Below are 24485 nucleotides of genomic sequence, written 5' to 3' on the forward strand. Positions count from 1 at the left end.
CATATGCACTGTGCTGATGAGGAATTCAGACTTGCCTCCTTAGCTATTTAATGCAAATATGAAAATGAAAGTATTAATGAAAAATTGGTGAGAGCAAATTTCAGCATCCAGAGTTTGCTACCTAACAACAGGTAGTGCATTTACTTTTTTTAAGTCTGCTAGAAGGATACAGCCAGTCATCCAAGGGTTCATGAATAGTTTAACAAAGGAAGGGCAGAGCTATTGAGTAATACAGACTCATTAATTGTGTACTTGCCAGGAAGATCTGTGCTTAAATCATTAATGCAGGCAACATTTCACTGCTAAGCCATCAAAAAGAAATAGGAGCACTTTTTGATTCTGCTGTCTGGAAAATATAATAATATTAACAGAAATAATGATTGTTCTGGTTGTTTTGCTTTTGGTTTTTATTGGAACTGCGGAGATACAGGTATTGTATGTAAATGCTTGCTAAAAAGTTGTTAATTATGTTTATTTCAAAAGATGGACTAGCTTAAGGGTCAAAAACTTGTAAGTTTTTCAGGCTGCTTTTGTGTTTATTCTTTCAAAAAGGAATTTTATAATGCTTCATATTTACTTTGGTAATTATGATGATACAGAAAAACCTCTACAGATACACTGATAGGTGATTCTGTGATAAAATTAATAGTTAATTTTGTTGTTCTTTAATATTGAATGTTATACAAATCTTATGGAGGGTACTTAAATTAGATGGAAAAATAGTGCACTGTGGCTGACAGATGTAAACTACTATTTTTACTGTTGTAAAAATACTGTATTTCTAGAAGCTTATTAACAGGTCACTTTCAGTAATGAAATGCGTAAACCTTTGGGGTTTGGGTTTTTTTTTCTTTTTTCATTTTCATGATTCTTGGTGAAAGACTTAAATAAATCCTATTTCAGGCTGATTTTTCTAATGCTGTTCCCGGAACAACATACAATGTTACAGTTGCTGCAGTTTCTTCTTCACTCTACAGTTCACCTGCAAGTAGAACAGTGACAACAAATGTGACAAGTGAGTTAATAATAACTGATGAAATTTTGTTGATTCTTTTTTAGCTATGCTTTTTTATATTTATTATATGCACAGTAGTATCTGAGAAATGATAATCAGTTTTGAACAGTCAATTTTTCATCTTTAACCGTAAAAAATACACTGAATCTGAGGTATTCTTTGACAGCATGAGTGTTTCTCTATCAGATATTTTTAAAAAGCAGCCATGGATGTCAGTTGTAGTTGTATTCATCCATTAGCTTGGCTATTTAAAAAAAATGAAAAGAAAAGCATCAAGGAGGACAATTTATAAGCTTTTGAAAAATTTGCTATTGTGGCATGGAGTAATATCCTTACCGTAATTCATATGTATAGTGGTAGACTTTGGGGACATTTCAAAAAAATGTAGCCATATCAGACATGTTTTGTAAGAGAGTGCAGTTTGGTTTTGAGTGGTTTTAGGGAAAGGAACTGAAATTAAGCATGCTAGAATATCTCAAATACTAAATTGGCATTAAACTCTGTTTTGTCCATGAAGATATTGAGCATTATGTTTTTTACATTATTATAGAAGAATGTTCCTGGTATTCCAATATTTATTTAATAGGTTTTTTTAACAGGACTCTAGCCAGAAAAAAAAAAGCTTTTTATTCAACAGTACATTAGTTTTCAGTAGTTTTACTGGTTTATCCTGGCAGATGATTTAATTTCTTTATAGAAGCTGTGAAGGTGTCTCTATTATCTGGAAACTTAATTAAAAACTGGTGTGTGTGTGTGGGTGTGTGTGTGTGGGTGTGTGTGTGTGTGTATTTTAAAAAATTACTTTTTTTCTTTTCTTTAGATCCTGGGCCCCCTGTGTTCCTTGCAGGTGAACGAGTGGGCTCTGCTGGGATCTTACTGTCATGGAATACACCACTGCATCCAAATGGGAGAATTCTCTCCTATATTGTTAAATATAAAGAGGTCTGCCCATGGATGCAGACAGCTTATACGCAAGTCACAACAAAGCCAGATAGTTTGGAAGTTCTTCTTACCAGTCTTAATCCTGGAACAACTTACGAAATTACGGTAAAAGCTTTACAAATGCCTTTTAGTATTCTGGATTCTGATTTACTGTAAATTGTGTGAGTTTATGATAGGTCCATATAGTGTTTTCTGAAGGCCCTTGCTAATTACTATTGCCATGTGAAAAAATATATTAGCCAGCTATTTCTTTACAGTGGTGGGTTTTAAATCTACTTTAAATAATTTCCAACCAAAATTGTAATAAAACACTGTTTCTTCTATTGATATTCTTATTGACATATGGCATTATGTGGTAAAAAGTAAACAGCGAAGGGTGGAATTCTCAAAAACTAAATCCTTCATTTTCATTGAGATTTAATCTTTCAAATCACTGTTGCACTTTGGATATTACATATAGATTTCTAAATGATCCAGAAAAGCATGTAGGTACATCTTTCTTTGATTTTAAACTTAATTAGGTTAAGAAGGAGTTTTCTTGCCAGAATGTCTGTTTAGATGTAGCCTGTAAACACCTTAGCCTGGTTTCCCTAAGCCTGGGAGTTTTATCTAGTGTTATATCCTGAAATAAAAAATGTCATACTTTTCCATTCCCTTTCCATAGATTTTATTGCCTAGATATTCACAGTGAATATCTACTGCCAAAATCAATATATGTCTTTTCATGACTTCTGTATGTGGAATTTGTTTACATTGAGATTAGGCTCTCCTGATCCATCTCTGAACTCTTCGACAATAAATGACTTCAGGGGGACAGAAATGAACTGCTGTCCGCTTGGCTATATTTGCCAAGCAGTTCTTCACCTGACTTATTCTTTCATAAGAACCTTGGAGAGGTGCTTCTTTTCAATATCAAGAATGAAATGAAATCAGATGTTTGATTTGCTTCGTTCCATATCATGAAAGTTCATATAGCACAAAGCTATAAAAAAAATATTGAAGTTGACCAGACTAGGAATAAGGACGTGTAGTGATTCTTTGTAAAGGTGGTGTGTGTGTGTGTGTGTAAGAAAGTAAAAATGTAATTATGCCTGCCATTGTGGGAAAGTTGCTCACTGTGAATCCAGTTGTGATGACCATGCTGATAAAAGACAGTATATCCACAGCTGGAGAAATGTTTATCCTTTGATCTCCTGCCTCCAGTCATCTGTTAAAAAAAAAAAAAAACCACCAAAAAACCAAACCACACAAAAAGTTCAGTTACTATTTGATAAAAGTATCATCACTTAGACTCTAAGCGGATTAATCTCCTCAGACAAATGAAGTTATTAATAGAATTCAATTTGCATTTCTGAGTACCTCAGTAGCACTTGCGTGGGATTAACTATTAAAGGTTTTGCAAATTCCATTCTTTGCTCCATATATGAATCTTCCCTGAGAGAACTGTGCAACATTTTAAATCATTAGTTTTAGTTCGCAATAATTTCCCTGTGGTTGGGGAATCTTCCCATTGCTGTTGCCTGAAACATTGATCTTAGAGCAGAATTTGACTCAGGGAAGTGACTTGTGACCCAACAACCTCTGTCTAGCAGGGACCACACGGCTTTTCTCATGAGTGAATAAAAGTCTGTTGGCAAGCTAAGGGTTGTTACGTTACCTACTGCTTTGGTGGGCGCCCTGACCGCCTGACCCACGAGTAACCTCATGAATTCAATAACGACTCAGGTGGAAACACTTTTTCTACCGCACAGATGTGGCCAAAAAGAAACATTACATGTTTTCCTTGTCTTGAGCAATTTCTTCTATTTCTTTGATTAATTTTTGGGGCCTGTTGTGTCATTTAAAAGTCCTCTTGACTTCTGCATAGATGAAAATTCTTTATTGTTTTAGGATACCAAGCTTGGTCCTGTTGAGAAATTCTTTCTAGTAAATATTGTGACAGTACAGTTCAACAAAACTTACAAGCTTTGAATATGGGTTTCCAATCTGCTTGTAACAGCCTGGTCTTAATTTCTTTACATCTAATGAAAAAAACATTTTTTAAAGAAATAGCAGTTACAATGGATAATTTGTTAAATGTTGGAGAGCTATGAATAATTGTGAACATCTGAGTATTGATAATTTTGTAAAAATATGCACTCAAGTTTTTTTTCTAAACTTAAATAATTAGTGGCAACATTCTTTGAAGCACAAAAATTAATACTCCTTCCAAATGTAGCTGCAGCTAATTGAACTTTGGATAGTACTTTGTTAGCTGCATAGTAAACTTGTCCTTTTTAAATGTTTCCAAGCTTTCTTCTATAATGGCTTTTTGTGTCAGTGATCTCTACAAGCTAACAGTACATTGTGTAAGCATTTATTTTGATTTCTCTTCAAAGCTAATCGGTGTGTGTAGCTGACACCTTTACCGTGCAAATTTTTGCATACTTATGTCATAGTAACTTTGAGTTCTCTTGAAACTATGTATATGAAATGGGAGTTTCCATGTCTGTCTTAATGCTAGTTTTCCTTTCTGGACCCTTTCTACAGTACCTGCTTTGAGATGAGGTAACAAAAAATCAGTGTTAAGGTGAGGACACACCTTTAGATTTATATAATGTCATTTTAATACTGTCAGAATTTTCTGATCGCCTGTAAACCCCCTGAAAATCTCCAGGTAATTTCCTCAGCTATTGCAATTGCTGTGGAATTCATCAATGCTTAAGGACCTTTCAAGTCATTCCCTCTGTGGCATGGAAGTAGGAAGGGTTGGCTGGAGTCACGAGGGGTGCATGCAGGGGGAGGGAGTGTTTGTATGGCCAGTGATACAGATTCTCCTTCACCAAGCAGAGCATGCACTGCATTGGGAAGTGGTTGTAGGCATATGTGTCCCTTTACATCCTAGATCATGTCTTCCATGTTACCTCATATTTCTTTGCTGTAGTTTGTCTGCTGTGGCTTAGTGCTTTTGTTTAAATAGCTTTACAGTCTTCTGAAAGATGCACAGTTTATTCCTGAGAAGTGATTACAACAGTTTTCCTTTCGGACCTGCTTCCACTCTCGTTGCCCTTCGTTATACCCTGCATGCTGTCTGTCTCTTCTACTGTGATCCACACATAGTTTTGCACATCTGTCCCTTCTCACCCTGCTGTCCCCACAATCAGCACTGTCAGCTCCCTCAGCAGCACTGCCATGCCTTTGCTACCTGACACTGGTGGGAGGGAATGACTCTCCCAACTTTAACCTTGCTGGAGAGCTTTTTGCTTTGCTGCTTCTTTCACACACCTCTCACTATCACTGTTGGAATTTTGCTTATGTTTTACCTGTTGTTGTCTTTGTAACTTCTTTTCAAAATAAGGAGTTAGACTTCATTCCTCTTTCTTTTGTAAGTATTGCATGCCATGGCCCACCACCGAGTCAGATTGTCAATAAGTCTATATTACAGAGCTTGTTGTTGTGTTTATCTCCATACATTCTACCAAAGTCTCAATGTACTGCCATTCCACAGGAAGACTGCTATGATAGTGAGCATTGAGACACATCCACCATAGAGTGCATCCACTGTTCCCTGGCCTGTTGTCTTTCTGCCAAAAGGCATGCTTTCCTCGGGTTTCTGCTCAGAGGAAGGTTGGCCTGCTCTTGCTCTCCTTCTGGAGTTCAAGAAATAAAACAGAACTTATTTTCAATCTTAAGCTATAGAATAAATAGAATAGGAATGGTGAAGCTGGTTTAAGTGAATTGTGGTAAGGAAAAGGAGTGTTACTGGTGTTATTCTTGCTGCTGACTTTAGCATAAAAAAGGGACTCGGCACTTTTGAAGTGTGGATAGTCACACGCGGTTTTCTCGATTTCTTACACTGTTTCATAATTTTTCCATTTTATTTTTTCACATTTATATGTTGAATGTAAATTAAACAATACAGCTATTAAAAGCATGTTCATTTGTATATTTATAGTATAAAAGCTAGAAGGTGAATCTCTCCGTATCCTTAAGATTTTTGTAGTCCCTGAAACTATGTATCCTATAGATTCTCTAACATGGCTTTTTTTGTTTTTCCTTGTAGGTTGCTGCTGAGAACAGTGCTGGTGTTGGAGTGTTCAGTGATCCTTTTCTTTTTCAGACTGCAGAAAGTGGTAATTTTAATAAAGTTGCTAATTATTTTAATTAAAGCTGCTCTGATTTGTTGAAATAAAGTATCCATGACACATTTTATACTTGAACAAATTCTGATGCATTTATAACAAAATCCTAATTATTTTCATATTCTCTCACTCAGTGGAAAAGGTGCATTTTTTCGTATTTGCTAGTAACAGCATTTAGAGTGTGCACATATGGGGGTTTCTTACATGCAAAGTTTCTGTTGGGGTTTTCCTATGCCACTTTCTAGGTAGGCTGCTTCCAGAAAGCAAGGTCACAGGAGAGCAGAGCTACCTATCAAGTGGACCCATCTGCTGTTGCCTGCAGCAGTACTAGGAGACACTTCGTTTTGGGATTAGCTCTGGCATTGCCTACTTATGTCAAGCCATATTGGTTTAGTGCTGGAGTCAAGTGCCTTCTCTACAAAGCCCAGCACAGAATGTATTTTACTAAGTTTTTACTTCTTAATTATGAAGAAAACTAAAAACCCAAAAAAACCCCATGTCTTACATGAAAATTTGACTTGATGGTTTTGGATTAAAAACTTAAAGCCAGAATTTGCATAATCTTTATTAATTTAGTGTTTGTAGTCTTGCTCAAACTCCGGGAGCAGTTGAGCCTTGGCTGAAGAGCTGGCACCAGGCCAGTTATGTTGCGGTGAACAAGTCTTAGTGGAATATAGAATTTGTGCTGCCATGGTGCTGACCACCCCTCTGCGTTTAGGACTGCTGGTTGGTTTCTGTAGCGGTGCAAACCACAGAGTGACACATCTCAGTTAATGGCAGGAAATCATCACACTGCATCAGATTTCTGGGATAACGCAATGAGTTCTGAAACGAAATATGAGAAGGGGTAGTAAACTTGCCATGTGGAGCTATGCAAGATCATTGGTTTTAACTATTTTTGTATGTTATTGTTGGTAGAAAACCTTATTTCTGTGAGCTTTATTTACTCGTGTTTGACAGAAGCATCAGCATTTCTCCATGTGAGAACATTAGATTTTTACTTTTTGATGAATTTCTGCTCACATTTTATTAAAGCTAAAATCCCTTATATAAATATAATTGGAATGTTTCTTCAAATTCTAGGTGAGAGTTCTCTGTCACTGATGTTATATTTATACTTTTACCTTCTCAACTTTTTTAACTCTTGCTTTGATGGTTAAAGAAACCCCAGCATCTTGATCAACATGAAGACATACAGTTTAAAGTAGGAAAGTTAGACAGAAGATGTAATTATTTAAATATAAAGGCTGTAGTCTGGGAGGAGGGGGAAGAGGGTGAAAGACCTGGAAAAGATTCAGCAGGGCCTAAACAAGAGCTGAATATGAGGCTTAGAGGATCTCTCTAAATTCAGATGTGGAAGATCTGTAATTGTGGACATTGTATATGTGCATATTTTTAAGCCAGCATTACCCTTTTCTCCTTAGTACGAAGCCCAGCTATCACAGGAACTTCTACTCCCTGTGCCCTGAGAGAGCTACAGTGCTGTAATTCTCAGGAAAGTTCACATAGCTTGTACAATCTTGTTTAGATGCTGCATCCCATTCCTCTGTGCTGTGATTAGTACAGATGCTCTGACAAAAGGACTTGGAAACTGTCACAGATACAAATAGCACTATTTCTGTGGTAATAGTGAATATTCAAATTAAATTGAGCTATTTAAAGACAGCAAAAATCTATGTCCAGTTGAAAAGATGACACAGGTAAAGAGAAATAAAACACCTACTGCTGTCATATGCTCTTAAACAAATAGAACTAGTCAAAAATTTGCTACTTCTGACACAGTAGATGAGTTGCTTCTACGAAGAATATTTTTAAGTTAACCAAACCAATTATTATGAGACTGAGAACTAGATTGGAAAAGAGCTGGTTGCATATCAGCTACTTTACATGTGTTTGTGAATGGTTGTTATTTATTTGCTTCAGGCTTCAGAAGCTAGAAATGGCATTACAAACAAAAATGGGAATTTTTTTTTTCAGTGCTGAGAAGAAAAGTATGTCTCACTGCTTTTGTTTGTTTTGTTTTCAAGCTCCAGGTAAAGTAGTGAATCTCACAGTTGAAGCCTTAAATTATTCAGCTGTAAATCTGATCTGGTTTCTCCCTCGACAACCAAATGGAAAGATAACTAGTTTCAAGATTAGTGTGAAACATGCAAGAAGTGGAATTGTAGTGAAAGATGTCTTGGTTAAAGTAGAGGACCTTCTGTCTGGGAGGTTACCAGAATGTAATGTAAGTGATATAAACCTTTTAAATTAGAAATAGACTCAAGCTGCAGAATACAGTTTTACATTTTAATTTTGAGACATAAAACATTTGGAAGCTTGCTTTTCAGAACAATCCCAAATACTTTACAGACTTAGGCTCAAGGCAGGATATTACAGTTTAAGAAAAACCTTTCTGTCCAAAATAGTTTAAATGGAATACTTTTCCTTGAAAAGCTCAGTTTAAATAAAGTAAAATTATTTGGAAAGGGTCAATTTGGTGTCCTTTCAACAGAAAATGATGAAATAGATAAATTTGAATTTTTTTCAGCTTTTTAAAATTTTTTTTACAGTATTCAATTAGAAAAGTCAAGATTTTTTTTGTCAGTGAAGACATAGTGTAATGTTAATAACTTATTTTTATGTACAGTATGATTAATGCTTTTTAAATTTGAAATGTATGCTTTATTCTGTGTAAGATATTTCAACATTATTTAAATACTTTTCATATAAAAATAAAAAGACCCACTATTAGCAGAGTGATTTTTTAAAAAATGCTTGTAGTCTGAGTTGTTCTTAGAATAAGCATACGTTGAAAAGTTTCTGAATTTTGACTGTTCGCTGGATTCAGGCCTATAACCAATGTATACCTTTCAGAATTTCTTGCAGAAAATTCTCTTTTGCATTGTTTATTCTCCTTTTCCTCTTCATTCTGAGCAGAGTGTTGTGATTATTCGGATGTTGAGTTGCCTAACTTTTTTTACTTTTTTTTTCCATTTTTTCCAGGATGCTAGGCTTAGTACTTTAATGAAAAGTGCAGTTTAAATGATAAAATTATCAGGATTTTAGTCTCAGATTTTATTTGGATGATAATCTTAGGCCTTGTGAAGTTTCCCAGCATCAGGCTGATCTAATTCAGCACTGAGACTGCCACCTACTGAATCATAAGCATTGGCTATTGCAATGTCTAGCAGTTTTTCAGAGGTGTCTCCTGACAGTATGGATTAGGAAACCCTTGTCTGGTCTTAGCCATTATATACAGATATATGTATGCTATATACATATATATACATACATAAAATAACATACATGTCATGTAGGATGTCACTAGGGGACTTTTTTTTTAAAGAGAGAGACTGAATGCTGAAAATGGAATATGGGAATAATTAAATGAATCCTAGACAGTTGCTTCTGTTCAGTCAGATTTGAGAACTTTTGGTATAAGGCAGGAAGCTATAATACTGTCACTAACAGGATGTACTAGCAGTGTCAGCTAATGAAATGACTACCTAAATTTGGAGATTGAGTATAAAAAGGAGAAGCAATTTTGGATGATTTTGTTTTAAAGGTGGTCTGCCTTTGTTGATCTACACATATTTACAATTATAGGTTATCGATGCAGCTTATCATATGTCTTATTTTGCCTTTATAGGATAACAGTGAATCATTTTTGTGGAGTACTACCACTCCTTCAACTACTTTCAGCAAATCCACAATTCCTTCACGGACTACCGTTGCACCAAGTACAGAGGCACCGAGTCAAATGAGCTCTGTTTGGAATGAACCAATTAGCTTTGTTATAACTAACCTCAGGCCATATACCACCTATCTTTTTGAAGTCTCTGCAGTTACCACCGAAGCAGGTTACATTGACAGTGCAATTGTCCGGACACCAGAATCAGGTATATACTGCTTTCAAATGGAAAGAAAGTTCACAGATTTATATGAAAACTTCAAAATATCAGTTATGTTGCAAGGTACTTCAGTCCGAATCGGTCTTTATCTGTATCACACTCTTGTATTTACATGATTACTTAATTTTACCTGATGGAATCCACTGAAAGTGTATCTAACTGTTAATGTATCTAATAATGTACAGTGAGTGGGAGTTCAGTTATTATTAAAAGTCAAAGATACCAGAGCATGCTCAGGACAGATCAAATGTTATAAAAAACTGAGGATAATTTAATAACTGAAAATAATGGCAGAATGGAAGGAGAATTAAAAATACAGATGAAGAGAAAATGAACGGAATGAGGAATGTTATTCTGGCTTTCTGTTTGCTAGTACATCATTCTTTTGCATGACACAGTTTGTTGTTACTTTCATACATCCAGAATTCATAGCACTGTTAAGATGAAAAGAAATGTAATTCTATTCTACCACTGTTCATTTGAATTGCTTTGCTAGAATTAAAATACCCTTAGTTTGCTGTTCTGTCTAGGGTTAATGAAGTTTTGGTTAGTTCCTGTTCTAATGATCTCAGGGCTAATTTCCAGCTTATTTTTCATCCTGTTCCTAGGATGATTGCAGTGGTAATAAGAAAGCCCTGGAAAGTGGTGAGAAGCTTATGCAATGGGGTTTAGTTCTGCCAAATACATGCAAAGATGTCAGCTGTTTGAAAGAGAAGATCTTCAGTCCTTGGTTACTGGGTGCCTGTAACAGCCAGGATTCACCCATGAAAGCACAGTCTGGGAAAAGAGAGGGTGTCTTACCGGTCGCTGTGGGTGGATGTGTGCTGTGCCCAGAGCAACCGGCACGTCTGCAGTCAGCCCTCTTGACCCAAGCATCCTTCAGCAGCACACTGGCACACCCAAGCTTCTGGATTCACCTCTTACATCTTCACCTTATGAGCTTTCAGATGCTTTTTAAACTGCTCCCTTCTGAGTCCTGCATGCCTGTGTGCCAAGGAACCTGTTCACAGGCTGGCCATAGAGTTGGTTGGTGATTTGTTAGGAAGGTGTTACGAGTTAATAGGTGTTTTGCCTCATTATTTTTATTTTCTTACCTTTCATTTCCTTCAGTGGGGAAGATGTTTTTACATGCTAAAAATTTTGTATTTATCTATATAGCCTATACAGTAAAATCATGATTTAGGAGTTGCTTTGCAATTACTGGCACAGGTCCCCCCTCCAGTATCAGGCACCATCATCCAGTCTCTCTGTAATTACTGAAATCCACTTCCCTTTTCCAAATGTCTTGGTTCTTACAAGAATCTCTTCAGTGTCAAACTAGCCACCTCCAAGTTACCAGGATCTTGTATTGCCCAAACCTCACATTTCAGTCCTCCACTGGAGTGTCTGAGGTGAGGCTTGACGGAGAAGAAATGATAGATTATAGTTTGTGATAGCAGGTGGGAGGATGGAGAGTGCATTTATTTCAAATATCACTTTCCGTCTCACACGGGAGCATGACACAGAGTTGTTGTCATGACCATTTCACCACACAGAGGAAGGTGATACATGTCTCTACTGTATAGCTCATTGGTGTTCCATTTAGAAATGTTGAAAATTATTTCTGCCCCTCCAAACAGAATTATATGAGCTGTGCTGAAGCTCTCCGGTGTTCTTGACAAAGACGATATTTTTCTTGCTTTGATTTTTGAAAAAGAGGCTACTTCTCTACAGTATTTTAAAATGTGTCATTATAAATATTTTTTGAAAACCCAGCATACAAATATTTCCTTTCTTGGGATGGCTGCCAAGGGGAGGATACTTCTACAAAGAGAAGAAGATTTAAGCCTTCAAAAAAAAAAAAGTGGACTCTTAAGATGGTACTTCAGAAAGTATGTGCAATTGTAACTGATGCAATTTGCGTAACTAAGAATGATTAAATAGTCACTGCTGACCAATCTGTAGCATATCTTTTAGGAATGACAGGATTTTTCATGTCTGTCATTTGGACATTAGTTTTTACAAAAGACTATAGTACTTTTAAAGAGTAGTGTGTTAGTTAACTTGCATATTTGTTTACAGGATCAGTCTATATTTCCGTATTCGCTTAAATCTCACACATGACATATTAAGACCTGATTTTCATAGAAATTTATATCAAGCAGTTTCTATAAGTTTACTCAGGTATGCAGCATTTTTGAAAATCACATTTGATTTTACTCTATATGGATGTAAAATCATCTACCTTCTCTAGTTGTACTTGGATTCAGATTTGGGTTCCACCTCCTTTAACTGTCTTTGGATTTGGATTTTCATCTCAGTAGTAACCTCTCATTAATTTATCAATACACTAAGGTGTACTTTAGAAAGGACAGGGATGGGATTCCATAATCACTTGAGTAAGGGATTCTTTTAATTTATGTGAATAGTTTCATGAAAATAGAAAATTGCTCAAGTATGCAATGTTTTTGCAAGCTTAAATGTTTCTAGGTTTATCTCTTTGGATAGTAATGTATATCATTAGTGCTGTCAGAAATCGTCAATATGAAGTATTGTCTGTATGAAAAAAGAACCTGTTCAGGGAAGAAAAATGCACCTTGTGTGAGAATCTTCTGTATGTAATCTATACCATGATGAAGTCCATGCTAAGCTCGGTAGAATCCCTGCCGCCTTTGTCTTTTAAGCATTGTTTGCATACTACCAGCTCTCTTGATACCTTTTGGAGCATTACCTTAAAAAAGAAATGAAATAAAAATAAGTCATTGTAATGAGATGTGCTTTTAATATAGCTTCCCTTCAGATTATTTAATGTTTATGTTTAAAATTAATTGTCTGGTATGTGGTTCTTGGAAATCCTAATATAAATTATTTTATGTTCAAAGACTTTTTCCAATATTGTTTAAGTTCCAGAAGATCCACCACAAAATTTTGCCAAGAGCAACATTACAGCAAAGTCTTTCTCAGTGGTGTGGGACCCACCAACCACAGTGACAGGAAAGTTTAGTTACAGAGTTGAGCTGTATGGACCGTCCGGTAAGTCTGAATTGACAGGATTATTTCTTTTTCTTTTTTGTGATTATTACCTTATGCTTGCATTCTTAGTGCCCTGCCAGTCAAGAATGAGTATTTAAAAGCAGCACTGTGTATCCTTTTTACTATTAGAGTTTGTAATAGATTTTAGATTACTTTTAAGGGAAAAGTTTGTCCATCATGAGGAAGAGTACGCAATGAAATTCACATGAGATATTCTTAAGAGTGAAGGAAACCAACTTTCCTCACTCTTTTGAAGAGATGACATGCTAAGATCACAGCTGAATTAAGGTGCTTATATGTCGAAATCATCCTGTATACTACCTTTACTCTTTTTTCTTTCTGTTAAAGATTTCTGGAGGATTTTGATTCCCGTGTAGTATACAATCAACCGTATGAGTCAGTTCTGATGTTTTTGTAATTTTTTTTTAACTCAGACATGTATATATAAAGAAATTGTATAACTGCCTGTATTTAATTAAGAAGCTAATGACCTGTATAGTAATGTTTTTATGGAAAAGCAATAGAAATTAATTTATAAACAAAAAATCCCTGTCTCTTAAAATCCATATTTGCTTGAGATGTTTTTGCAGGATTTTTTCAGGCATTATCTCCAATGAGATTAATGCCAGACTAGCTTTTTCACAGATAAATTTGGCTTTTTGTTGTTCATCATCCTGGAAAGTAGCTATATTTAGTATAAGCAAATAATGGACTGTTCTCATTTTTGAGCTAGAAATCTCTTCGTTTTTTATTGCAGGTCATATTCTGGATAACAGCACAAAAGATCATAAGTTTGTGTTTAGTAACCTTGTGCCGTTTACAACATATGACGTGTACGTTGTTGCTGAGACAAGTGCTGGGGCGGGGCCAAAGACCAACCTTACAGTTTTCACTCCTGCAGATGGTAAGCAAGCATAAAGTGAAGTAAATGAGCTGTACACGATAACCGGTTTCAGTTTTCCCTTCAATGCCTTTTAGGTACTTTGCAAAGGAAAGAATGGATGTGCTAGAAGAGTCTTACAAGAGAGGGATAACAAGCTAATGAAAGAATTTATCTGAAAATTTGTTATGTCGATTTATTTCTCCATTTTTTTTCGAGTTCACACACTGTTACTAAATTTTCTTGCTCTCAGAAGCCTTCAGAGATTGTGAAAGAAACGTAGCTTCTGCCTGAATGAAAGTAGTTATTTTTAGATACGGTAATTAAATTGCACGTCCCCCACTTACCCGTTAGATGGCAGCAAGTGGAAGAGAAAGAACAGTGCAGGATTCCGCCCCCTTCCCTCCCCCCCGCTCCGCGGCCGTCTGGTTCATTCAGCCCCGAATGGTTCTTATTAAAGTCTCGTTTGACTTAATTTTCATGAAATCCAACGCCGCGTGCCAGTTTCAAGGTGGTTGGTTTTGTGTTGTGTTTATGCCACACAGCACAAATTTAGAAAACCTCTCAATCATTGATTGCCCCAATGCTTGCTGTCAAGGTGTAACAGCAGGAGGAACACCTATCATTTATCGAATTGCTTCCTGAAGTATCCAAAGTGTCTGCTTTTGTCATCTCTCAGAGACAATTTCCAGAGATGGCCTGCCTCAGTACAGCCGTGCTCATCTTCTGTCTAATCTCACCATCAGAAGCCAAAGGGGATTTTGGTGACAGGTTTTTTTTTTTTTTTGAGAGTGACATAGAATGTCTCATTTTAATGCTAAATCTAGAAACCTTCATTATGCAAGTAATTTCAACTTTATCTTTTTCTGTGGTATATTAGGGAAAAATTATTTTTCACATCAAATCTGAGTATCATACTATTGAAAAGAAACATTTCTGATCTCTGCCAGTCCTATGTAAAGTACAGTATCATTATTACTGTGTAGTTAAAGGACAAAGTGAAATGAACAAGATGCATCATGTTTAATTTTTTTTTCCAGCTTTTTGCTTCATTCTTGTTTGGTTTTGATGAATTTAAAATTAAGCTTTCATTTTCAATACACTTGAGGTTCCATATAGTAGGCTAGCAAAGGTCTTCTTGCTTCCAGTGCACTGACTTCAGTAGAGCTATCCCAATTTACATCATCTTAGGAGTTGAACAGATTTGTACATATGTCATATACATCAAAAAAAGTGTGCGTAGTTTTAGAACTGTAACTTGTTTGCTAAAAAAACTATGCACATGCTCTACCTGCACAGGAGCAACTCAAAAGATAAGGATGTGAAATTTGATTAAATGCCTATTGTACTTCACATGCAGTGCTGAAAAAACTTGTAATGATCAGAGATGTTTAATTAAATCGAGTTTCTTGAATATTCAGTCCCAGGTGCTGTATCAGATTTACGTCTAGCAGAAGTGGAAGCCACATATATAAAAATTGTTTGGAGGAAGCCACAACAACCAAATGGAATCATTACCCAGTATAGAGTTAAAGTACATGTGCAGGAAACAGAGGTTACTCTGGAAAACACTATTCTCAAAGGAAAAAATAAGGTATTTAGGTTTTTTTAATATGGATTTCTTTGCTCAATTAAATTTGCTTCTCTGCCTTATCCAGTAGATACCAACCATGGAATTAGCCACCACATACAAGTTTTCAATGCTTTTAAAAGCTACCTTCCTCTTTCTCTGGCTTAATTTTAAAGAGATTCCAATAATGCTGTTTCCACAACATGAAAACAATAAATAATTCTGGTGAAATGATCCAGAATTTCTTAGCTACTGAAGCCAGGAAGCCATAGCCCACAATCTTAGTATCCCTTCTAGCCCTTGAGTTCTTTGCAGCATAGCATGACCTAACACTAAGAGCACAGATAGCCACTCAGGAAAGCTCCTAGAAGATGTGGGTATGAATCCTATGGAGAAGTGAATTTAACATAAGTCTCCCAAGGCTGGTCAAGTGTTCTGCTTGTAAGGCAAACACCCCTAGACTTTTCTGTCCCCATTTGTATCCTTGAATTTACATGTCTGATACTACACGCTGAACTCCATGCTATGGTTGTATATTAAGGATATCTGTGCACATCTACCAGATCAGATATTTTAGGAGACTTATGCTGTCAGTCAGTCTAGCTTCTGGATTTTGGGTGCTGATGTGCTCTGTATGCTTAGATGGGGCAGCTCAGAGTGTGCAGCACAAAACTATAGACCCCTGCAAACACTGAGCTCAGGATTGGGTACTTTCTGAGGTAGGGCTTTTTGGTCTTAATTTTGAACATAGGTGCCCAAAGTTTGAATAATTTTTTTTTTTAGTCAGTGATGTCTTTCCCTGGATCTGGCACAGAATCTACGTTTTTGATGTAGAGCTCAATGAAGGAGTTTGCTTTCAAGTTGAATGGTATACATTAAATAGAGCCCTAGAGTCAAATATTAAATAAGAGATAAAGGGAAAAAAAATGAGGATAAGGATCCATTCATTAAACCAAGCAGGCATCCTTGGGAAATGAAAGTATATAACTCTATAATTAAAGATTGTATCATAGTACAGACACAGAAAAAATGAAAATTGTCTGCACAGACACGTTTTAATGATGGGATTTCCTAATTTTTGAGTTCTTGGTTTACCATCATTGCTGCTTTATTGTAGTTTATTGAATGTAATTTTTTAATTAAAAACCAAAACAAACCATGACAAACATTACTTTATGTAGATCCCCACTGACCCAAGCTTAGAGCATCTACAGGATTTGAACTCTCACATCCACAGTACTAACAGTACTCAATAACTAGTAGCAGTAAAGGACTGTTATAAGTGGAAAATCCCCAGAGGCAAAAAGTATTTCCACATGGGTTACTCTTTTGCTACAAAATGTTGGTGAAGGTGAGGCATATATGGCTTTTACCTGTTGGTACTTAGGTGAGGTTGATGCTTTATCTCTGCCTGTGTTTAACCACCCCGTAGATACAGCAGTAAAAAAGCTACTTTGCCCTCTCTCCACCCAGAGTCTGTAGGGAGAGGGCTAATGTGTATTAGTTACATCACTGTAAAAGCATCTCTTTCTGGCAGTGAAGTGGGCCATATGTGTGAGTGGGGAGTGTTCACAGATGACAGCAGAACAATTTAGAGACACTGGAGTCCTGGATCCAGTCCCAGATTCTGAAGGGGCATAATGATCTAGTGCTCATACACCGTTTTATATCTATGCTCTAAGCTGTCTCTCTTTCCTTCTGCTTTTGTTGTTCCTCTCTTTGTAGTTCTTGCTCCCCTTACATCTCCTGCCATCCCTGTCCAACATTTGTCTTTTGACCCCTTTTGTCCCTTCTGTCCTATGGAATTCTATATCTCTTACCTCTCCTTCACTCTCCCTTTTCACATATGTACTCCCTTATTTGCACTCTCCCCTTTATTTCATCAGCTTCTGCTTTTCTCCCCCTCCCCTTATTCCTTCTCAGTGATCTAGTTAACCTTTAATTCCTTTTCCTTAGGGCCTAGTAGGGGCACCTGAAGCCCTCTTGTTTTGAGTGCCTACAAACCTGTTTCAGAACATGCTTAGTACAAGTAGAATCTTCCGAACTTCAACATCTATTCAATATAACTCAAAGGATATAGCATTAAAGTGAAAGGCCTTGCTCTAAAATTGCCACTTTATTATAAACCTCATATTTTAAGAAATTAAAAAAAAGAATGTATTGTTTGTTTAAACAATAAACATGAGTAAAAGATCGTAGGCTACTGGCAGCTGAGCTTTTTCATGGGAAATATTGTATTTTGCAAAGTTAATTATTGTTGTAATGAAAGATAATGTTTGTATGCCAACATTTATATATATAGTGTGTATGTATATGCACAAATATACAGACACTATTTCTATATTATATATACATTTAATTAAATTATTTAATGATTATGAGGTTTGTGATTTATTTTTATATTTCTAATTTTTAGTATTTCATTGATTCTTTGGAACCATACATGATAAATGAAAACATCAAACCTTCTCCCTCTTGGAAATCAATGGAAACGGCCGATGAATTATATGAAGGTTCAGCTGAAATGTTTCCCAGCATTCAGACAGCTTCCCCGGTAATATTTACAAGTGTATCTGGTGATAATTTGCCTATAAATGGAGGTGCAGAATTACATTCTGCTTTGGGTAAGATATTTCAGGATATTTTTCTATCTGCTCCTTTGTTCTGAAGGACCCCCATCACTGTCCTAGATATGATCTTTAGCACATGGTTCAAGCAAATTATGAATGGGTCATTTGCTGGAGTCGGATTTTTTTACTACCAAATAACCTTGTGAAGCAAATGGGAATGCCACACAGGCAGGAACTAGCCCCTTGTCACCCAGCTGACCTTCTTCCTAGAGAAAGGAGCACCCGAAAGCCATCAGCCAAGCTGCATAGACAATCAGTTATTACAGTTGCCAAAGCAGGTGTGATTGTCAGGGATTAACATATCTCCAAGCCCTTCGGAGACCTTGATTTCTCTAAGCCTTTGACTAATAGGTTTTCAAATGTCAGTGAAGGTAAATAGGTCAAAAAGTTACAACTTTGCTATATGGGTGACAAACAGGTGGAGATGACCCCATGACATGGTGATGTCATTAGTGTGTACACTTGTTCTGTATTATCAATGGACCAGTGTTTCTTTACAAAGTATGGATATTTACAAATCATTAAGCGGGCCTCAGCTGACATGCAGGGACTTAAAATACCACTCAATTTTTACAGTGAGTTTTGAACAGTATGGAGAAATTAAAGTTTTTATTTTATGATTTTTTTATTAAAGTTACTGAATTCCTCCATATACACCAGTATCTAACACCAAAATTTAATCTATTAGTTTAAACTACAGTGGATCTTTTCTGTACTATATTAATCCTGAAGAATCTTCTTTGTCATACAGAGAAATGTACAGTGATTTAAACGTGAATCTTCTTTTTATGGCCTCATTCCGCTGGAGGTATTGAGTTGCTAAAAGATGTCTGTGTTGCTGAAAAATTGATTTCAGACAGCGTCTGCTGTAATCTAGCATACAAGTATTATTTTATAGTAGTTATTATAGTAGTTAAAGCTGTTGACAGCCAAATTTTCAACAGGGTCTGCTGATTTTTAGATGCGTCCATTTTAATGCTGGTCTCACAGAACTCTGAGCCTGATACTCAGATATGTGAAGCACCCACACTTTGTCATGTTGCAGTGGCATAATGGCTGCTTTATAACAGATGATTTTGACTAGCACAGTTGGGTTGCAGCTGACTTTGAACTTTATTGCAGATGCACCAAAAACTTTTTCATTCTGGTGACCGTAACTCTTTACGCTAAAAATGCCTGTCTGGAGGGATCTGTGAGGGAAGCCATTTCAAGTACAGTTATTATAGCACCGTTGAGAGGGCAAGGAAGAAGGAATATGTCTTTCTTAATTAAAAACATTTAAAAACAAAAATAAAAGCTCCATCAACCTAGGAGCCATGGTTCTGAAGTCACTGGAGAAACTAGGCCATCTGCAAGTACGCCTTTTCCTAGATTTCTCTCATTTTTTTTTTTAGATAGCTGTCAGTATAAACCTCATGGTTTTGGTTCTTGCCCATTCATTCATTCACATAGGCCAATCTATCTATTGTATGCATGCAAATGGGCCTATAATAGCCTCTCCTTGGTTGAGTTAAGAGGCAAAGTGTAAACTTTGCTTTATATTTTTGTAATTACAGTGAAAGTTAATTCTTTTGCAATAAAGTAGTTCCAGGTCTCCATGTCAAAGTGACTTTAGAATGCAAACGGAAAATAAAGGAGTTTATGAGTAGGTAACTGTGTCTCTCCATTTAATCACAGATAATCAGTATACCATTAACATTTTGGCTGAAGAACTGTCATATGTTATAAGGGGCCTCATACCTTTCACAGACTACACAATCAGTGTGTCTGCTTTCACTGCTGTTGGAGAAGGACCACCATCAGTTCTTACGGTCAGGACACGTGAACAAGGTAAAATGTTGTAACTCTGATATTATCAAAGTTAACATACATGACTTCTTTAATTGAACATTTAAATATTTTTTAACAATTTATTTGCTTAGTGTTTTATTTTTCTGATTTCCTTTAAGTTCCAAGCTCAGTACAAAATATATCTTACAAGAATATTAGCTCCTCCTCTGTTTTGCTGTTTTGGGATCCTCCAGCAAATCCCAATGGGAAGATCATTCATTATACTGTTTATGCGATGGAACTGGATACAAAAAGAGCATTCCATATAACAACTTCAAACAACAGTTTACTTATGACAGGTACAGTGTCATTTGATTTAAATAAAAAAACCCTATAAATTGCAAATACATTATACAAAATTATTTTTTCCAACTTCATGTAATCTAGCCATTTGCAAGGTAGGTGTACCAAATCTCCCCCATCCAAACACATACAACACCACTGCATGTAAAAGCAAGGTTGGAACACTACTGACAGACTTGTCTACTGTGGAGGGGTATGTATGTAGACAATGTGAGATGGGAGGAGAGTAATTTGTGAAATGTGCCAAGTAGTAATTTGTGAACTCTACTGAAATGGATTTCCCCTTGGAATTTTTTCCTCAGCATCTTCTTTCCACATAGGAAAATATTCCTAAGTTGTCAATTCTTTTTCAAACTTGAATTTTTTTCACAGTATTTGTCTGACAATAATAATTTTCTTCTTCTAAGGTGATAATTTTGATAGTAATTGAAGAAAATGCATTCCTCGTGGGGTTTCAGGCATTTATTTATGCTAATCAGAGTAATGCATACAGAATAAAAACACATATTTGGATGTACATGTACACATCCTTTGTTTTGACAAATAAATTCTTAAAGCTATTTACAGGGTTGAAGCTGGCTGACTTATTTCAAAATCTGTTGATTTGACTGAGTGCTTATTTGGCTCTCCCCAAATAAATGTTATTATACATATTCTGTCTTCTAGGTGGCGAATGTGTATCAAAACCTCCTAGAGCAGTAACCATTTTTATAGTTTTATAAGTAGCTATGAGGAAAAAAATACCTTTAAGAAGCCAGCAGTCAAGATTTTTTTATTTAATCTTTTTAGGTTTAAAAAAATACACAAATTATAAAATGAGAGTTGCAGCCTCTACTGCAATTGGAGAAAGTGCTTTGTCTGAAGAGAATGATGTTTTCGTGAGAACCCCTGAAGATGGTAAGCGCATTGTTTGCAATGATGATTTGATTTCTCTATTGAAGTTTGCGCTTCTTCAGAAGACTGGGCACATACATAAGGAGGGGAAGAAAGTGTACAAATAAAATCAATATTTGCTGAAATTATTAGTCTTCTATCAGTCAGTGACTTCATTCAGCCTATTTTAGGTAAGTACCTATTTTAAGGTAATGTTGAAAGCTGCAACATGACCAGCAATCAACTAATTTCCAACTCTGAAAGACAAATGGGAAGAAAGCTGCAGAGCTGAGGTTCCTTCACGGGAAACAGTGTGTCTCTAGACCCCATCTAAGCCATAATCATTTATCTTTGGGACTCCAGCTTCTCTTTTTTTTTTTTTTTTTATGTTATCATATGGAAATTAGGTCAGTTTTGAAGCAATTGGAAATGGCAGCTTTCAGCAATTCAGAGACCATATTGCTGTCTATAAGCAGAGCTGCTGATTGAGGTCTTTGATACTGAATGAGATATGCAGTTGTTTGGTACAGGTTTGGGACTTTATTCATTTTAAGAGTGAACAATAATTTTAATGTCAGGTATTATACTACTTTATGAAGGTTTCTGCATCTTCCTTGCTTGCTTGAAAGGCAGTCTCCACCCAGGAAGGCACAGGGGCAGTTCTGGAGTTGCCATTGGCCTCTGCAAAGAGGACACGGGGATTTGATTTACAAGGCGGAGTCATGATTATTAAAACTTAATCTTTTCTCATTTATATCAGGTTTATATTTTCACTGGTTTCAGCAAAGTAATTTCCAGCTTTTACCAAAGTAATAAAGAAGATAATTGTCCAGTTGTCATTTATCTCACTCATTGCCAAATATGCTACAGTACAGGTAAAATAATTAAGTGGGAATAAAAGAGAACAAAGGATTACAGGATTAAAAATCGTGAGGATTTATGAAGCTTAGATGATTTGAATAACTAATCAACCAAAATATCAAATTAACCAGCGAAACTTAAAGTGCTTATAAATTTTTTTAAAGGTTGCATGCTTCTATGCTGTTAGTTTTTTGCAGAGAAAAGGCGTATCACGGGAACAGAAAATTACCTATCTAAATATATTTTTCTTTGAAAGTTTAGAATTCCTTGCCTTTGAGCATTACAGAAATTTGTGCAGAGTGGAGTTTCAGGCCAACAGTTCATCCATTGGTAAGAGATGTGTGCAAGCCTTGAGGAAACTGTTGAGAAAACCACCAATAATTCCTACCTTTTTATAAGTCTATCTATAATTACTCTTGTATTCTTCTTGTCTTTCTTTAGTTTTCCCAAGGTAATTCAGGTTGAGATTCACATATCCTAACTTTAGCCAACCTAGGAGTAACAACTTGTTTGACTCTTGAGGAGAGACCTCCAAATAAAAGATTCATTACATCTGTCGTAGATAAGTTAGGATGGAAGATACTAGGCTGTTGCATTTAAATACTTTACCATGCCAGATAAATTGCAAAATGCATTTCAATTGAAAATTAAGCTCCTTCACAGGGGAAATATCCATGTGGGCAGTCTTGTCATCCAGAAGACTGATCTGTTACAGTTAACACTTTTCATTCACAGGCCCAGAAATAAGGACTGAAAGTGGTTTGTGAGACCTTTAAGACAAAAAAATTAATTATAAATTCTGAAATATCTGGATATAGGTATTTGTACACAAACTGAATCCCATAATCCTGGGTTCTTGGTACATTTAAAAAAAACATTTATAGACATGTTATTTCAGGGGTGAAGTGATGAAGCCCTTCAGAGGAATCAAGGTTGACATTCAGAGCTGATCTTATTCATAAGTGCAGCCCACTCACTCCTTCAACACTTCCAAGCGTTACTAGCTCACTGGAGTCACATGAACTCATACGTTGCCAGTAGATTTAGCCAACACACTACCCTGGAGCTGGAATTGTTTTGTGCATGACCTTCACACCATTGCATGCGAGATTTACACTGAGGTCTTCATGGTCATCAGTTAGCAGCTGTATGAGTAAAGGAAATTTAGTTACAGTGCGTACGGTCCCCTTCTTGGTTCAGTGGTTGGTTGAGTGAAATAAGATGGGTGATTATTTATGAAGAAAGCGGTAATATGGCGTTCAGCTACATTTAAGGAACTTGAATTTGAGGAAGACAGTGAGAGGATTTGAAGGATCAGTCTGCATGACAGCAGTAGACAGAAGAGATTTTTTTCTTAATAAATGCAGCTTTGGATAGATTTATAAGTGGATGAGAAAAGAAATTCCAGAAAAACTAAAGTGTCTGGGATGCAAAAAGATGCCTGGTTTTATGAGTGGAAAAGAAGACATAGAAAATTAACTGAGAGAAAAAGTGGTAAGGCTTTGAGAAGGAAAGTGAGTGAGTGAATGTAGTCCTTTTTAGCTAATCTAAATCACAGAATCATAGAATCGTTTAGCTTGGAAAAGACCTTTAAGATGTAAGGGTTTGATAATTTTATGGGATCAGTCCTATATTCAATTAATTGAAAGTCTCAGAGGTTTTTTTTTTCTCTTTGATTTCTGTATTGCAGAACCGGACTCCCCCCCCCAAAATGTAGAGTTAATAAATGTAACTGCAACAGAAATAAATCTGAGATGGTTACCACCTGAGAAGCCTAATGGTCTCATCACTCACTATGAAGTTCTGTACAGTGACTCCAATGATTTATTTATTAAAAATGCCTCATCTACAAGTATATCACTAAGTGAAATGAAGCCATATACTCTCTACAACATCTCTGTAAGGGCATTCACCAGACTTGGCTATGGGAATCAGTCATCTTTCCCACTTCTGGTGAGAACTTCTGAAACTGGTGAGTACACATGGGTTTTTTAAAATGTAAATTTTCCACAATGAACTGCTTTATGGTGACCTTTGATGCCCAGGAGATCAATTTAATTAATTTTACAAGTATGTGTTTGCTTTGAACCCTGTTTTCTCTTTTATATACAAAGCAAAAAAAAATGAAATATTAAGAAGTAAAGAAAACAGTGGGAAGCTTTATGCCTGATGGACTTCATATATTTTACTATTTGTCCTTGAAGATTCGTCGAGTATTGCAGGAAAATAGTTCTTTTTAGGAAAGGAGGGGTTTCAAAAAGTGAGTGCAATTTGCAATTCAAGTTATGAACTGAAATTTTATAAGAATTCAATCCTAATGTTTAAAAAATCAAAATTCACAGACAAGTGCTATTTGGTAGAAGGCAAAGTTGTTTATGTTACTAGAAATATTTTGGAGAAGGTACAGATAAAAAAAAATAGCAGAGAATTAAAGTAGATGAAGATTTTCCAAGAAAGGAAAGTAAATTTAGAAGTGAGGATTGGGAAGGATGAACATTAAAGAGGTGCAACAAGGCACTAGAAGAAACCTGAAATAAATAAGTAGCTGTAAAATA

The 24485-nt window shown here is 36.0% G+C and overlaps 1 protein-coding gene across 1 annotated transcript in view; it reads left to right on the top strand.

The window, feature by feature from the left end:
* The first annotated feature begins 376 nt into the window (after positions 1 to 376).
* PTPRQ (protein tyrosine phosphatase receptor type Q) overlaps positions 377 to 24485 on the top strand; it is a 108495-nt gene continuing 84386 nt past the window's right edge. Inside the window, exons 1-14 of the mRNA XM_009646323.1 lie at positions 377 to 430; positions 904 to 1015; positions 1836 to 2062; positions 6000 to 6069; positions 8106 to 8305; positions 9710 to 9959; positions 12855 to 12983; positions 13741 to 13887; positions 15285 to 15457; positions 17850 to 18057; positions 19741 to 19893; positions 20013 to 20192; positions 20986 to 21093; positions 23621 to 23902. Of these exons, the coding sequence (XP_009644618.1) occupies positions 377 to 430; positions 904 to 1015; positions 1836 to 2062; positions 6000 to 6069; positions 8106 to 8305; positions 9710 to 9959; positions 12855 to 12983; positions 13741 to 13887; positions 15285 to 15457; positions 17850 to 18057; positions 19741 to 19893; positions 20013 to 20192; positions 20986 to 21093; positions 23621 to 23902 (2293 nt within the window). The remainder of the gene's footprint in view (positions 431 to 903; positions 1016 to 1835; positions 2063 to 5999; positions 6070 to 8105; positions 8306 to 9709; positions 9960 to 12854; positions 12984 to 13740; positions 13888 to 15284; positions 15458 to 17849; positions 18058 to 19740; positions 19894 to 20012; positions 20193 to 20985; positions 21094 to 23620; positions 23903 to 24485) is intronic.

This window comes from Egretta garzetta, unplaced genomic scaffold, assembly GCF_000687185.1.
Source record: "Egretta garzetta isolate BGI_Z169 unplaced genomic scaffold, ASM68718v1 scaffold68, whole genome shotgun sequence".
NCBI lineage: Eukaryota > Metazoa > Chordata > Aves > Pelecaniformes > Ardeidae > Egretta > Egretta garzetta.